Source organism: Bison bison, unplaced genomic scaffold, assembly GCF_000754665.1.
Source record: "Bison bison bison isolate TAMUID 2011002044 unplaced genomic scaffold, Bison_UMD1.0 scf7180017864527, whole genome shotgun sequence".
NCBI classification, from domain to species: Eukaryota; Metazoa; Chordata; class Mammalia; order Artiodactyla; family Bovidae; genus Bison; species Bison bison.
Window position 1 is genome coordinate 10,896,019 of NW_011495078.1, and position 15,787 is coordinate 10,911,805.

Below are 15,787 nucleotides of genomic sequence, written 5' to 3' on the forward strand. Positions count from 1 at the left end.
TTGGCCACCTGATGCGAAGAGCTGACTCATTGGAAAAGACCCTGATGCTGGGAGGGATTGGGGGCAGGAGAAGAAGGGGACGACAGAGGATGAGATGGCTGGATGGCATCACCGACTCGATGGACATGAGTTTGAGTAAACTCTGGGAGTTGGTGATGGACAGGGAGGCCTGGCGTGCTGCGATTCATGGGGTCGCAAAGAGTCGGACACGACTGAGCGACTGAACTGAACTGAACTGAACTGAATACGCCAACAAGTGAACTTGAGGCTGATTCCTGGCAAAAATTCAGGAGGTTCAAATCTTGGTTCTGCCGTTTAATGGCACTGTGTCCCTGGACCCTGGACAAAACTTTGATACAAGGAGTAAACAAGGTACCTAAAGTGTTTATTATAGCACCCCTTACATTCTCAGGACATGGCAGCCATTACCACTTTTGTATCTCCAGCACTTCCAAGTGAAGGCGGTAACGACGAGGTAGTACTGACAGGGGTTCTTCAAGATCGAGTCTCATCTACCTAAACTCATTTTTCTGGAGAGATGGAGGTACAGGGAGAGAGAAGGCATTGCTAGACCATGTAGATCAATGGAGTCTGCATCTTGAAATGCATTAGGTAAAAATCTCTTGTCTATTATTGTGAAAACACTGGATTTTAAGAGAATTAGGTGACTGAATAACCATATTCATAGGACTCATTCATGAACCTGACCTCTCCATGCTTCGGCTTCCTTATACGTGCTGTGCTTAGTCACTCAGGCGTGTTTAACTCTTTGCAACCCCATGGACTGTAGCCCGCCAGGCTCCTCTGTCCATGGAATTCTCCAGGCAAGAATACTGGAGGGGGTTGCCATTCTCTTCTCCAGGGGATCTTCCTGACCCAGGGACTGAACCTGAGTCTCCTGTGTCTTCTGCATTGCAGGTAGATTCTTTACCTGCTGAGCCATTAGGGAAGCCTTCCTTATCTGTATATGGAGTATAACAGTAGTAACTCAATGGGATGTTACGCAAGTTGAAACCTTAAGAACAGTGCTTAGCATTCAGTCACTATATAAATGTTTGTTAAGGGACCTCCCTGGTGGTCCAGTGGTTAAGGCCCTGCACTTCCAATGCAGGGGGTACAGGTTCAATTCCTGGTCGGGAAAATAAGATTCCACATTCTGCCTGGTATGGCCAAAAAAAAAAAAATGTAATAAACTTGAACAGAAGTTTCTAGTGGCATGCTTGCATAGCACTTGGCTCCAACCTCTTCAACATCTCTATCAGAAACTTGTCAAATTTTTGTACAGTGTGCTGGTCAAGTTCTCAGATAACATAAATGTTGGACGAGGAAATCAAAACTCAAAAAGACATTGACAGGCTGGGGCTATGAAATGAAATATATGAGATAAAATTAAGTCCTGGGTAGAAATTTTAAGGGAAAAAACATGTTTTACAAGCACTGGCTGGCTTGCCAGAACTCTCTGTGAATAAGAAAGGGAAATTTGGTTGACTGCAAGCTCAGCACATGTATAACTGTGTCTGGCAGTCAACACAAATTTTAGGTGCACTGAGAGCTGCAGTGTTCTGACTGTCCGGACATCTTCACCAAGATGGTGGGCACAATTTGCCCTAAACTCTTCTCCCCCCGCCCCTCCTTAGCGTCCTCCTAAGTAGTGGCTCCAGGTATTAGGATGCGCTTCAGAACACACATTAACAGTAAGCAAACATGAAGCAGGAACGAACCATATTTCCAACTTATCTGGGTAGCAGGAAACATCCTTGGGTGGGAATGGGAAGATAGCCTCAAGGTTCGTGAAGAAATAAAATTAGAAGTTTATCAGAGCACCAAATGGCTCACTGTGCTACATGCTAAAATAAATTTCCCTCTAATCATGATTACTACAGGATTTATCTAATCTATTTCCTATAGGAAATCAAACCACTCGAGGGCATTTTATCAAACTTATTCCTTGTTATAATCCCTGTCCCTGACAAAAGAAGATTTTTGTCATCCCACGGTAAAGATAAGAAATTGAGGCAAAGAAGTAGAGTGAATTGCCCTGGGTCACAAAGAACTAGAATTACAATTTAGTATCTAATCTTAGAGTGCGCTATGTGAGTTTTGGAAGGGAGAATACTGGAATCATATTACATCCTTCAAGAAAAGCCCTATTTACCTTAATCTGTGGGAGAAAGAAGATTAATTGTATTTTCCTTGGTGCATGCCAAAGATGTTGGGTAGACGCTTTAGACTCCACATGTTTATTCTAATCCTTTACCATATACCTGTAAAGCCTTGGTTTCACCATTAGAAAGATGCTGGAAACTAACTTCAAAAGAAAATAAGGCCACTACTGGTTTGCTAGAATCTCCAGGGAAAGCAATTAATCAAAAAAGTTGTATAGGACAAGCATGCTATTTCAGATCACCAAGGAAAAGAAACCATCCACATAGATAAAATTTCAGATGGCCAGCTCCTCTGCGCCTCCAGCCCCACAGTCTATTCCCAGCCCAACCTCACTGTCTAGGGACTGGACAGAGGAAGGTCGAGGGAAAACATGTTTTTAATTTAAAAAGTTCCGTGCCAACGTCAGTTATTATAATGATTTATGTATTTTACCCAATTATTTGAACAAATCTGTGTTCATTATAAAAACCTAGAAAATGAAGATAAGCAAACCAAAATGAAACAAAAGGCATTCATCATGTTACCAGCCAGCAAGAACCTTTTGTATCTGTTTACAAACTGGGTATTTTTTAAGATGCATTTCTCTGATCAGGCCATGAGAAAATCAGCTAGAAGCTGCAAGTTTGAAGTTCTGTGTGTAGATGCCCTTTAATTATGGAGGGAAAACAGTGTCTTATCCATTGAAGACTATTTGTTATTGGCACTTGTCCCGGAAGAGATAAGGTCACTCACTACACTCTTTACCTGGCAGTAAAAAGAAATAAATTCCTAATTTCATCTTATTGATCTGAAAAATTCATACCACAAGTCTAGGATTAACTGATTTACTTAAACCAGCAAATATCACAGCCGAAACAGATTGAGAATCAAATTCTCTTTCTTTTTAAGCATATATCTCTTTACCTATACACACACACATAATCATATATACTGAAGATCACAGTTTTTAAATATATTCTGGCTGGATTCCTCCTGTCTCTTGGAGAAAAGAACCATACGCATTCAGAACCCATACAAGGGCTAGTCAAGAATATATCGCATGCTGATATATTGTTCTTAGTTGCTCAGTCATGTTCGACTCTTTGCAACCTCAAAGACTGTAGCCCACCAGCTCCTCTGTCCATGCCAGCCAAGAATACAGGAGCAGATTGCCATTTCCTTCTCCAGGGGATCTTCCTGACCCAGGGATCAAACCTGGGTCTTTTGCATTGCAGGTGGATTCTTTACTGTCTGAGCCACCAGGGAAGCCCATGAATATATTAGTAATCAGTAAACAGTGAATATGGTAGACTCTTTCCAAATAGTGAGCAATGCTACCAAATTTCAAGGCATTTCTTTTTTCCACCATAAGGAAAAATCATGCCGTTACCTTTTTGTTCACAGCTACACCATCCTCACAGTCGAGCACTGCACAGTCTACATTCAGGGAGGGAATCTTGTTTATCTTCTTTTCATCATTGCCAGGTACGTAGAGCACAGCCCTCCGGGGGATGTACTTGTGGCTAGGTGAGGAACTGCATCCAAGCCTGGACACCTCAGCTGCCAGGGACGCTTTCCTGCAGGAGACATAATTCAAGTTAGTCCAGAATAGAATTTACTTACAGACTTTTGAAAGACCTTATTTGAATGCAAAATTAAAAGAGAAAACATGGATAATTTTTTAGAATTACCGCAGAACATAATCACACATAATGACTAGGAAGATAATAATAGAAATAATCAAGAAACAGAATGTCATTTTGGCTGAGGTCTAAAAAATATATAACATGGTTTACTGACACAACCTTCTGAGAAAAGAAGGAGGGTGTACCTCTTATTGGAAAAATCCTTCCAGTATTAATATACTGTCTGGGTAGCATCCATGGGGAAAAAGTAAGCAAATTTATATGCAAAAGCTCGCAAAGAGTAAAACTACCTACAATTATATGAAAGTAAAAAGTAGAAAATAAACAATCTAGGGACTTCTCTGGCAGTCCAGTGGCTAAGACTCCACAGTCCCAATGCAGGGGGTCTGGGTTCCATCCCTTGTCAGGGAACTAGATCCCACACGCCGCAACTGGAATAATCCCACAGCCCACAGCAAAAATTGAAAATCCCAAGAGTGGCAAGTAAGACCTGGAACTGCCAAAATAAATAAATATTTTGAAAAAGGAAAGAGAAAGTAAACTATACATGTAAGCAAAATCTATGGCTCTCTCCCTGATAATGAATCTTTTTAAGTAGACAAGTGATTTGCCTTCAATTTTAACAACAAAGAGGAATAGCTGCTTCTTAAGTCAGTAGAAAGGTGAATAAGAAAAGACCATTACTAATAATAGCTCTATAATTATGGTCAACTTGACTGCTGAAAACCTCAGATTCTTCACGTGTAAAAGTAATACTCATGTTGCAGTTTGTTGAGAAAATTAAGTTATGGGAAATAAAGTACAAGAACGGATCAGTTAGAGCCTGGGGGTTATCAGTTTGATGTGGTTGTGGGTGTGGCAGGCATAGCAGCCATTGCCACTGCTCTTCCTGGAAAAATTCCAGCTCCAGCAGCCTGCCTGCTTGGAAATTCTGCTCTCTCCCTGCTTCTCTACTGTACTAAGTTTAGCCTCCTGCGGAAATGAGAGGCATTGGCTGAAAGCTCCTGCAGCTCACTGCAGCCCTCGCCCCTAACCTGGTCTGAGTTTGGTCCTGTGGACAAACCATGTTTTAGCCCATAATACATGGCAAGGGAAGATGAAAGCAGCTTTCACCAAGACCAGTTAGATCATTTGAGGTACCCTGTGTAAAGGGTTTTCCTGGTGGCTCAGTGGTAAAGAATCCACCTGCCAATGCAAGAGACCTGGGTCAGGAAGATCCCCTGGAGAAGGAAACAGCAACCCACTAAGTATTCTCGCCTGGGAAATCCCATGGACAGAGAAGACTAGCAGGCTACAGCCCATAGGGTCGCAAAAGCAACCTAACAACAAGAATTCTGTGTAAAATGAAAATGCAGAGCCCTTGTTCAAAACGTATGTGGAATTTCAAGATAGAAACAGAAGACCATCACATGAAGCACCAGACCCTTCTAAGCATAGGGCCTCTGTGACCACACAGGTCACTCATCCATGAAACTAGCCCTGCTCATAAGAGATAGAGCTATACGTCATGCAAATCCCGGTCAAGGAAAGGTTAAAGCCCCAGCAAACTTGGGAACACCCTAATGTGTTACTCCCCAGGGTAAGCAGTATCATCCTTTTAAAAGTATGTCAGCTGTACTCTCCATGAAAGCTCTTGACATTTGGTAGTTTTCCGAAGTTAATTCCATCAAATATTTTATACAGTTGTAACATTTTGTCATATTAGTGTAGCTTGTGACAATGTATACCAAGAAAAATCAGCATCTCCTTGGTGGCCCATCAGTTTTGTGAGGGCCCCCTTATTCGCTTTTTTCAGTTCAGTTCAGTCACTCAGTCGTGTCCAACTCTTTGTGACCCCATGAATTGCAGCACGCCAGGCCTCCCTGTCCATCACCATCTCCCGGAGTTCACTCAAACTCATGTCCATCAAGACAGTGATGCCATCCAGCCATCTCATCCTCTGTCGTCCCCTTTTCCTCCTGCCCCCAATCCCTCCCAGCATCAGAGTCTTTACCAATGAGTCAACTCTTCCCATGAGGTGGCCAAAGTACTGGAGTTTCAGCTTTAGCATCAGTCCTTCCAAAGAAATCCCAGGGCTGATCTTCTTCAGAATGGACTGGCTGGATCTCCTTGCAGTCCAAGGGACTCTCAAGAGTCTTCTCCAACACCACAGTTCAAAAGCATCAATTCTTTGGCGCTCAGCCTTTTTTGCAGTCCAACTCTCACATCCATACATGACCACAGGAAAAACCGTAGCCTTGACTAGATGGACCTTTGTTGGCAAAGTAATGCCGCTTTTTTAGCAGATCTTAATAAAACTTGAGTCTGAGTCTTATTTTTCTATAACATAAGCATTGTGCTAAGTGAGGTATGGTGACAAATAGATGGATTTTAAAAGTGTATGTGTATTACAAGAAGAATTGATGCTTTTGAACTGTGTTGTTGGAGAAGACTCTTGGGAGTCCCTTGGACTGCAAGGAGATCAAACCAGTCAAACCTAAAGGAAATCAACCCTGAATATCCATTGGAAGGACTGATGCTGTAGCTCCAATACTTTGGCCACCTGATGCGAAGAGCTGACTCATTGGAAAAGATCCTGATGCTGGGAAAGATGGAGGGCAGGAGGAGAAAGGGGTGACAGAGGATGAGATGGTTGCATGGCATCATCAACTCTATGGACATGAGTTTGAACAAACTCTGGGGATAGTGAAGGACAGGGAAGCCTGGCATGTTGCAGTCCATGGATTGCAAAGAGTTAGACATGACTGAATGACTAAACAACAACAAAATTACAAGACATTTTATTTAATATTTGATATAGATATTTTATATATCTAATCTAGTATATTTAATATAAAATATACCAGATAATTGAAGAATTCTAAAAGTATCCATCATCATTTCATATTGATTGACATATCTGGCTTATCTTTAAAAAGAGAAGATATAATGATGTAATAGCAACAACCATGTTTTACTTATTCATACTGGAAACCAGAATTCGCAACATATACATTTCCTTTAAAATGGCAAAAAATACAATCAAAAGAGATAAAATTTTCATTTACCAGGAAATTCTTAGGGCATTTATCATGAGGATTTATTGTAACTGCATGCGCAAAAGCCAAAGAGACCTTCATTTCGTGAAAACTGAGATTTCCTCCATGTGAAATAGCCTTTGACTGCCAATGTGGATCCAGTCACTGTGGTCTCCAAGCCACACCACCTGAATGTAAAAGCCTGAGCCACACAGACATGGCTGACAGGTCACACCACCATCACATGTTAAACATCCTTAGGGCAAATCATTCTTAGGATGTTCATATGATGTGTAATTTTTAAAACAGATAACCATTAAAAAAAATCTTCTGCTACTGCTCAAGGTGTTTCTGGTTTCCCAGATAAAGACTCCTATGATCACTGAAACATTGTTTTCCTCTTATCCCTGCTCAAACACTGTCAACAGCTCCCTATTACCTACAGGATTCAGCTCAGTCTCAGCTGAAGCCCTTTTCTGAATTTATATCCCAGGCTGCAACTATCTACCCTAGGAAAATAAGGTTATGACTGTCTCCACAATATGCTGTATTATTTCCATTGTACCTGTGTTTCTGCTGGAAGTTTACTTGAAACTTATGGATCCTTCCAGCTTAGCTCAGGGTCCACCTGACTGTGGAGCCTTTTCTGACCATTCATTTTGAAGCTCTCGCAAGTTCAAAAACAGTGTTTATCATTGGTAACCAAACCAGAATCAGCAAAGGACTGGCTCTGTCATCATGGCTGAAGTTAATCAAGAGGCACGTGCTTTCTGGAAAGCCAATGGATGCTACAAACCAAGAGATTTAAAAAAGGTTCCTGCTTCTGATCCAGTAATTTCAAGTAACTCAACCCAATTCCTTCTGGGAATTGCTGTAGGTTAAATTCTTGTGTCCCTCACTCCAAAATTCATATGTTGAAACATAATCCCCAATATGATGGAAGGGGGGGCTTTTGGGGGGCGATTAGCTATGAAGGAGAGAACATAGGTGGTTAGTGCCCTTATAAAAGAGACACCAGAAAGCTCCCAAGCTGGCTCTGCCATGGGAGGACATAGTGAAAAGACTGCCATCCACGAACCAGGAAGTACATTCTTGTCAGACACTGACTCTTCCAGAGCGTTGAACTTGGACTCCCCAGGCTCTAAAACTGTGAGAAATAAATTTCTGTTGCTTATAAGCCACCCAGTCTACGGCAGTTTGTTACAGCAGCCCAAATGAATTAAGACAGAAGATTATTTTTTAAAATGATCAGAAATAAAACTAGATATATATAATATTAAGAACTGAAAACAATCTTTAGGTCCATCAGCAGGATAAATTATGATACCTACAACCAATGACATATTAATGCCATCGTTAAAAATTGTGTTAAAAACGTTTAATGTTATATGAAGATTGTTCTTTTTATAAACAGAAAATATAACATTATATATGCAATAACATCTCAACTTTATAAAAAAAATGCAAAGAAAAATATCTGAAAGGAAGTACATCAAAATGTTCTTAGGGATGCCTCTGAACTGTAGAGTTTGGGATTAAGATTTCTCTGCTTCTACACACTCTTTTCCTATTTTGCCCATTTAAAGCATCACTTTATTTTTCTTACACAAATTTATTTTCTTAAATCTTTATTTACTTCTGGTTGCACCGGGCTTTCATTGATTTCCACAGGCTTTCTCCATCTGTGGTGAGCAGGGGCTATTCTCTAGCTGCAGTGCCTGGGCTCCTCATTACAGCGGCTTCTCTTGTTGAGGAGTACGGACTCAGTTGTGAGGCACAGGCTTAATTGCCCTGTAGCATGTGCAATCTTCCTAGGCCAGGGATCAAACCTGTGTCCCCTGCATTGGCAGGTGGGTTCTTATCCACTGTACCACCAGGTAAGTCCAACCATCACTCTTTTCTAAAAAAATCCTTTTATAATAGGCTTGAAGTAAAGTGAAATGAAAGTCGCTCAGTCGTGTCCAACTCATTTGCAGTCCCACGGACTGTAGCCTGCCAGGCCCTTCTGTCCTTGGGAGTTCCCAGGCGAGAATACTGGAGTGGTTTACCATTCCCTTCTCCAGGGGATCTTCCCAATCCAAGATCAAACCCGGTCTCCCATATTGCTGGTGGATTCTTTACCACCTAAGCCACCAGGAAAGCCTTAAAACAAACCAGTAAAATCACGTAAGAGGTTTCAAGTGGCAGCATAATATTGCGGAAAGTTTAAGGACCACCTATATGAAATTGCTGACGTCTGACCATTTGGGCCACCACAAATGCTAATTCTGTGTGGTTCAAGCCCATATTGTGACTGGCAGTCAGAAGAGAGGGTGAGAAGCACCATAATGGCTGCCCCATACAGGGGAGAGTCAAGTAGTATGTTCGTGCATAGCTACTATGATGATCTGACACCTGTCATCCCTGGGTGGTGCTGGTCAGCACAGCCACAGGTCAGGAATCTGGTTGGACAACAGAAATCCTCAGTTAGATCACAAGCTTGCTGATGGAAGGGCAGTCTTAGGTCTCCCCACCCTTGCTTAGCACAGGGCCTTGCTTACAAGAGGCACACAATTCTGTTACCTCATTACCCACCCCAGAGAAGGCAATGGCAACCCACTCCGGTACTCTTGCCTGGAAAATCCCATGGACGGAGGAGCCTGGAAGGCTGCAGTCCATGGGGTCGCTGAGAGTCAGACACGACTGAGCGACTTCACTTTCACTTTTCACTTTCATGCATTGGAGAAGGAAATGGCAACCCACTCCAGTATTCTTGCCTGGAGAATCCCAGGGACAGGGGAGCCTGGTGGGCTGCCGTCTATGGGGTCGCACAGAGGCGGACATGACTGAAGCGACTTAGCAGCAGCAGCAGCAGCATTACCCACCCAAATCCAGCTCTCCAGGAAGTGGGACTGATCTGTGACCACACTGTCCTTACTCTTCTTGGGCAAGAGTCAAGCTTAAGTGTTGATCACAGGTAAGAGGCCGTTTTTTATTCCCTCTCTCCTTTGCCATTCTGAAAGCTTTAACCCAAGCCATGGACTGTTGCTTCTTCTCCTCTGTTTACTCCTTTTTATAAATACAGCGGATGTCCTCATTTGGGACCTTCTTCACCTTTACTTCAAAGACCGTGGAAGCATCTTATTTACCCTCCCTGCATCTACTTTGTTCTTCTGTTCATTCATTCAGTGAGCATTTAGCAAGCACACACTGGGTGACCTGCATCAGGTCTCCACTAGCACCCCGGGCAGGTCCCCTTGTGCAAATTAGAAGAAGGTGCTCCCTGGAGCCTGCTAGCAGGTGGAAGGGCCAAGAGGTGCCTCCTGCTCCCGAGGCAGCAGCTTTGATGCATAGAGATGAGCTGAAACTCAGCCCTACACGTGGCTTGTTTGGTAGGCACCTTGATCAGGGCACACCCTGCACAACCGCACAGGGCAGTCCTGACCCACACTGTGCTGGGCACTGCGGGGAGGTGGCACAGAAGATGCAGGTCAAGTCCAATAGGTCCAGGGAGGAACACCCAGAAGATGGCCCACAAGCAGCTCTGGCAGACTAAAGGCCCGTAGAGAATGAAGCTTCAGGGAGAGAGATCACAGGTGGTTAAGACTGTCTGGAATAATAAGGAGGAGAGAGGTGTAGGGGGCACGGTTCAGGCTTCCGATTATATCGCAGACTCTGAGGTCCCAGCCGGGGCTGTCGCTGGGCAGGTGTGGCAGGAACCTGTCGTGGCTTCCCCAAGCCTCCCTCCTCCTGTCCTCCTGGCATGTCCTCTCCTTCCCCCACCTCGGGCTGTTTCAAAATCTGTTCCCGACTTCAGTTGTGCTCAGCACTGACTACTGAGTATGAACACAATTGCAGTGGGTGCAAGATCCAACTTATTTTATCTTACATATTTGAAATTAGGGCCTCTTGATAGTCAACATGTAAATGTATTCAAACAATATGCAAAACAAGGGCATAAGATGAGTGGAAAAAAATCTGGTGGCCTTATGGTGAGTTCTCTCTACAGAGGGACCTTATTTTAGATAAGACATCCCTTGGTAGGTTCAGGGGCTCTTCTGGCTGGAGGGGGCTCCCTCCTGGCCTTGCTTTGGTCTTCTCCCTTTTCCTCTTCCAGCAGATACCATTTATTAACCATGTATACCACAGGAGGCATAAGCTAGGCTCCAGTGCTGCTGGGGTCATCCACCTAGGATTCAACATAACCATCACCTGGGGAGCTTGTAAAATTTGTCAAATCCTGGACCCCACCCAGTGAGATCAAATCAAGCTGCTAAGTTGCTTCAGTCATGTCCGCCTCTGTGCGACCCCATAGATGGCAGCCCACCAGGCTCCCCCGTCCCTGGGATTCTCCATGCAAGAACACTGGAGTGGGTTGCCATTTCCTTCTCTAATACATGAAAGTGAAAAGTGAAAGTGAAAGTGAATTCGCTCAGTCATGTCTGACTTAGCGACCCCATGGACTGCAGCCTACCAGGCTCCTCCTTCCATGGGATTTTCCAGGCAAGAGTAATGGAGTGGGGAATCTTCCCAGGTTTAGAATATATATCTTTTCTTTTTTTATTTAAAGCTCTCTAGGTTCTTGCCACTGAATGAAGTGTTGCTACAGACCAGCACCACTGGCCTCTTATCTGTTCTCCCATCAGATAAGAGACTCTCCCATCTTTCCTGGAAGCAAGTACCATCACCATGTGCGAACCTGTTCGAAATGCAGAGTCTAGGGCCCCACCCCAGCCCCACTGAGTCAGAAGCTGCATATGAACCAATCTCTAAGGGACGTTTATCTCATGAGAGTTTGAGAATGCTATTCTAGGTTGACTCAAACTCAGGGGCATTGTGGAGTCCCCGGGGCGCTTTCAAATACGCTGACACTAAACTGCAGTCACAGAAAGTTTGAAGTCATAGGTCTCGGGTCAGATTTGGCCTCTGGAACTTCTAAAAGACCCGTGCGTGATTCAGTGTACAGCCAAGCTGGAGGACCACGGGCCTAGATGATCCCAATGTGTAGCCACTGCCCTAATGCAGGAAATCTTGCCCAATGAAGACTTAAATGACTCCTGTGCTACCATTATATACAAGTGAGTTGTGTGCGTGCCTGCTCAGTCGTGTCTGACTCTTGGCAGCTCCATGGACTGTAGCCCGCCAGGCTCCTCTGTCCATGGGATTTCCCAGACAAGAATACTGGAGTGGGTTGCCATTTCCTCCTCCAGGGGATCTTCCCGAGCCAGGCATCCAACCCGTGTCTCTCTCCTGCACTGGCAGGCGGATTCTTTACCACTGAGCCACCTGGGAAGCCCACATATACAAGTAGATGCTGTGAAAGTAATAAAGTCATAACTGAAAATGCAGCAAACTTGAAAAAAAAACCTCATGTGTAAAGAAAAGTCTTCCTGATAAAAAAAATGATAGTATTTGAAATAGCAGCAATTATCAACTAAACTAATGTCCATCTGAGGCTCTGCAGCTTGGTATGTGACTTCTTACCCAAGTTAGTGGTTTCTTTACTTAGCTGACTGCTAGCACAGAGGTCTCCAGTTTGGTTGCACATTACAAACCAGGGAACTTAGAAAAAGAGAAAACCCTAGGCCACACTCCAACCCAATTAAATCAGAGCCTTGTGGTGAATCCCAGGCATCAGTTTTTTTTAAAGCTTCCAGGGAGATTTCAAGGTGCAGCCAAGGATGAGAACCTCTGCATCATGGTTTCAGAGTACCACCAAAGTGTCTTATTGATCCTAGAAAGAATCGGGGGTCACTGGACTTTGAAAGTGACCAGCAAATAATTCTACCTGCCCTTAAGCTTCTGCCTAGACTCCACTCCTCTCTTCTGGCCCAGGTAGCTGAGAGTCTGGAGGGCCCAGATGGGGCCTCCACCAAACTTATAGCAAATGCAGATAGAGAAGCAGCTTGCCGGAGCCCAGGCAAACATCCAGATCTGGGGCTTGGTTGACTGGGCAGCGTGGGACAGTGGGTGGAGGCCTGGGCTGAGCTCTCTTCACAAGCAGCAGAGCTCTCTGAAGCCAAGGCCAGGTGGAATACGCTGATCAGAGTCCGGGACCCTAACTGAGGACTCCACGTCTTAGCCTTGACCCTGACACCTGGCTCGGGAATGCTCTTGCCTCACCCATGGATGACCCTCAGCCAACAGCTAGTCTGGAGGGCTCAGATGGAAGCAGGGAAGGCCAAGGACTTCCAAGTTGTCCCCCTTGTTACACACGCACTGTCACTTCACAAACAAAAATGTATTGATCCTGTAAGTTCTGGGCCTAATACTTTTTTTGGATTATCTCAACGGCAGTCCAGACTTAACCATGTGCAGAAAAGAACTTGATTCAGGACTTTTCATAATGTCACTCAAATTCAAAGCTGAGTTAAAGAGCAATTGGGACTACAATAATGATTTAGACAGCACAATTAATTCTAAATTATTTTAATAGATACTACCATGACAGTTAATGTATGTGTCAACTTGACCAGGCCACAGGGTGCCCAGACGTTTGGTGGAACGTCATTCTGGCTGTGTCTTGCAGATATATGTGGGTGAGATTAACATGTGGGTTAGGAGACTGAGTACAGCAGACGGCCTTCTCTAGTGTGGGTGAGCCTCATCCAAACAGTGGAAGGTACTGAATAAGCCAGTGGTGCGTACACGCCAAGTCGACTTACTCCCCCAGTTAAAAGAAACTCCTGCCTGAAAGCTTCCAGCTGGGACATGAGGTCTTTTTTCCCCCGATACTTCAGACTTGAACTGAAACATTGGTTCTTCCTGGTTCTCAAGTTGGCCAGCTTCAGACAGGAACTTACACCAAAGTCTCTCCTGGGTCCCCAGCTTTCTGACTGCCGCTCTTGGGACTTGTCGGCCTCCATAATCATGTCCATAATCATGCTGGCCTCCACAATCTTAATGGCCTTATAATACATCTCTTATATATTACACACTCACACACACACACGGATGCACCCTATTGGTTCTGCCTCTGGAGAATCCTGATGAAGACACTTACACATTACTAACTAGAGAGTTAACACATAATGGTGTTGACCAGGTGCTTTCCACACACCTCCACACTGCACCTCCCTGTCCTGACCCAACACAGCTGTGTGTGCAGCTCTCAGACCCCTGCCCGCCCAGCACAGGGGGACTGGACTGGACTCTCGAGCAAAGTGAAGGAACAAATGAACTCAGGGCCAGATGGGTGTTTGGCTGGCAAGCTTTTAAGGAGAGAGGGCCACATATTTCCATCAGCTGCTGTCCTCAGAGGGCTAAAAGGGGTGGAAGTGGTCACCATCATGCTCTTCACAGACTTCCCCGGACTGTCTTCCCAAAGGGCTGTACTAATTTATTCTCCCACCAGCAGTGCCTGCGGGTGCTGAGCTGACCACGCGCTCATGCACAGCCTGGCACTCCTTACCCCAGGCCTTTGGACATTCCAGTAGAAAAGGCATGACGGAGTGAGTGAAGGTGGTCATGGAAAGCAGCTGAAGATCTGAAGCCCTGGGTGAACTTTTATAGTGGCCTTATTTGAGCAACAAATGAAACAATCTATTTGGTGTTGTTCAATCACTGAGTCAGGCTTCTCAGGTGGTGCTAGTGGTAAAGAACCCGTCTGCCTATGCAGGAGACGTAATAGGCATGGGTTTGATCCCTGCGTCGATCCCCTGGAGGAGGGCATGGCAACGCACCCCAGTATTGTTGCATGGAGAATCCCACGGACAGAGGAGCGTGGAGGGCTGGCTATCAGCCATAGGGTCGCAAAGAGTTGGACACAACTGAAGCGAGTTAGCACACATGCACAGTTATGAAGTCGTGTGTGACTCTTCTCAACCCCATGGATTGCAGCATGCCAGATGCCTCTCTCCTCCACTGTCTCCTGGAGTTTGCTCAGATACATGACCATGGAGTCAGTGATGCTATCTAACAATCTATTGATCATGTTAAATCTTTAAGATTTAGTATTCAGGAAAGATCAGTATTTCCCACCTTGAACTCATCTGTATCCCATCGTTTTACACCTCTGCTGGTCAAATATTACTTTTTTATTGTGGTAAAACAAACACAACATAAAATTTACCATTTTAACCATTTTAAAGCCTACAATTCAATGGCATCAAGTACACTCCCATTGTTGTGTAACCATCTCCACCATCTATCTCTGGAACTGCTCATCTTCCCAAACTGAGACTTCTGTGTCCATGAAACAACCACCTGCCCACTCTCTCTGCCCCCAGCCCTTGGAAACCACTATTCTACTTTCTGTCTCTATGAACTGACTATTCTAGGTACCTCATGTAAAGTGAAAGCACACAGAATTTGTCCTTTTGAGACTGGCTTATTTCTATTAGCATAATGGCCACAAGGTTCACCCATGTTGTGGCATATGTGAGAATTTCCTTCCTTTTTCAGCTTAAATAATACTCCATCACATGTACATATCAGATTTTGTTTATCCATTGATCCACTGATGGACATGGGTTATTTCCACCTTTTGACAATTATGAATAATGCTGCTATGAAGAAATATCTCTTCAAGGTCCTGCTCTCAATTCTTTTGGGTATATCTCAGAAGTGGAACCGCTGGATCATGTGGTAGTTCATCTTTTTTCCCCTGAGGCTACACCCCACGACATGCCAGATCTTAGTTCTTTGACCAGGAATCGAACCCCTGCAGTGCAAGCGCACAGTCTTCACTCCTGTGAGTCCTTAACCAACAGGAAGTCCCTCATATGGTAACTCTGTTTAACTTTTAGAGGAAAAACCATCAGATGAGATAAGTCGCTCAGTCGTGTCTGACTCTTCGCGACCCCATGAATCGCAGCACGCCAGGCCTCCCTGTCCATCACCAACTCCCAGAGTTCACTCAGACTCATGTCCATCGAGTCAGTGATGCCATCCAGCCATCTCATCCTCTGGCGTCCCCTTCTCCTCTGGCCCCCAATCCCTCCCAGCATCAGTGTCTTTCCCAATGAGTCAACTCTTCGCATGAGATGGCCAAAGTACCGG

The 15,787-nt window shown here is 44.5% G+C and overlaps 1 protein-coding gene across 1 annotated transcript in view; it reads right to left on the reverse strand.

The window, feature by feature from the left end:
- Positions 1–13,707, reverse strand: part of CLYBL (citrate lyase beta like) — a 109,477-nt gene extending 95,770 nt beyond the window's left edge. Inside the window, exons 1-3 of the mRNA XM_010831558.1 lie at positions 13,436–13,707; positions 10,237–10,362; positions 3,536–3,722 (exon numbers count right to left, since the gene is read on the reverse strand). Coding sequence (XP_010829860.1) covers positions 3,536–3,722; positions 10,237–10,362; positions 13,436–13,707 — 585 coding nt within the window. The remainder of the gene's footprint in view (positions 1–3,535; positions 3,723–10,236; positions 10,363–13,435) is intronic.
- Positions 13,708–15,787: the final 2,080 nt, after the last annotated feature.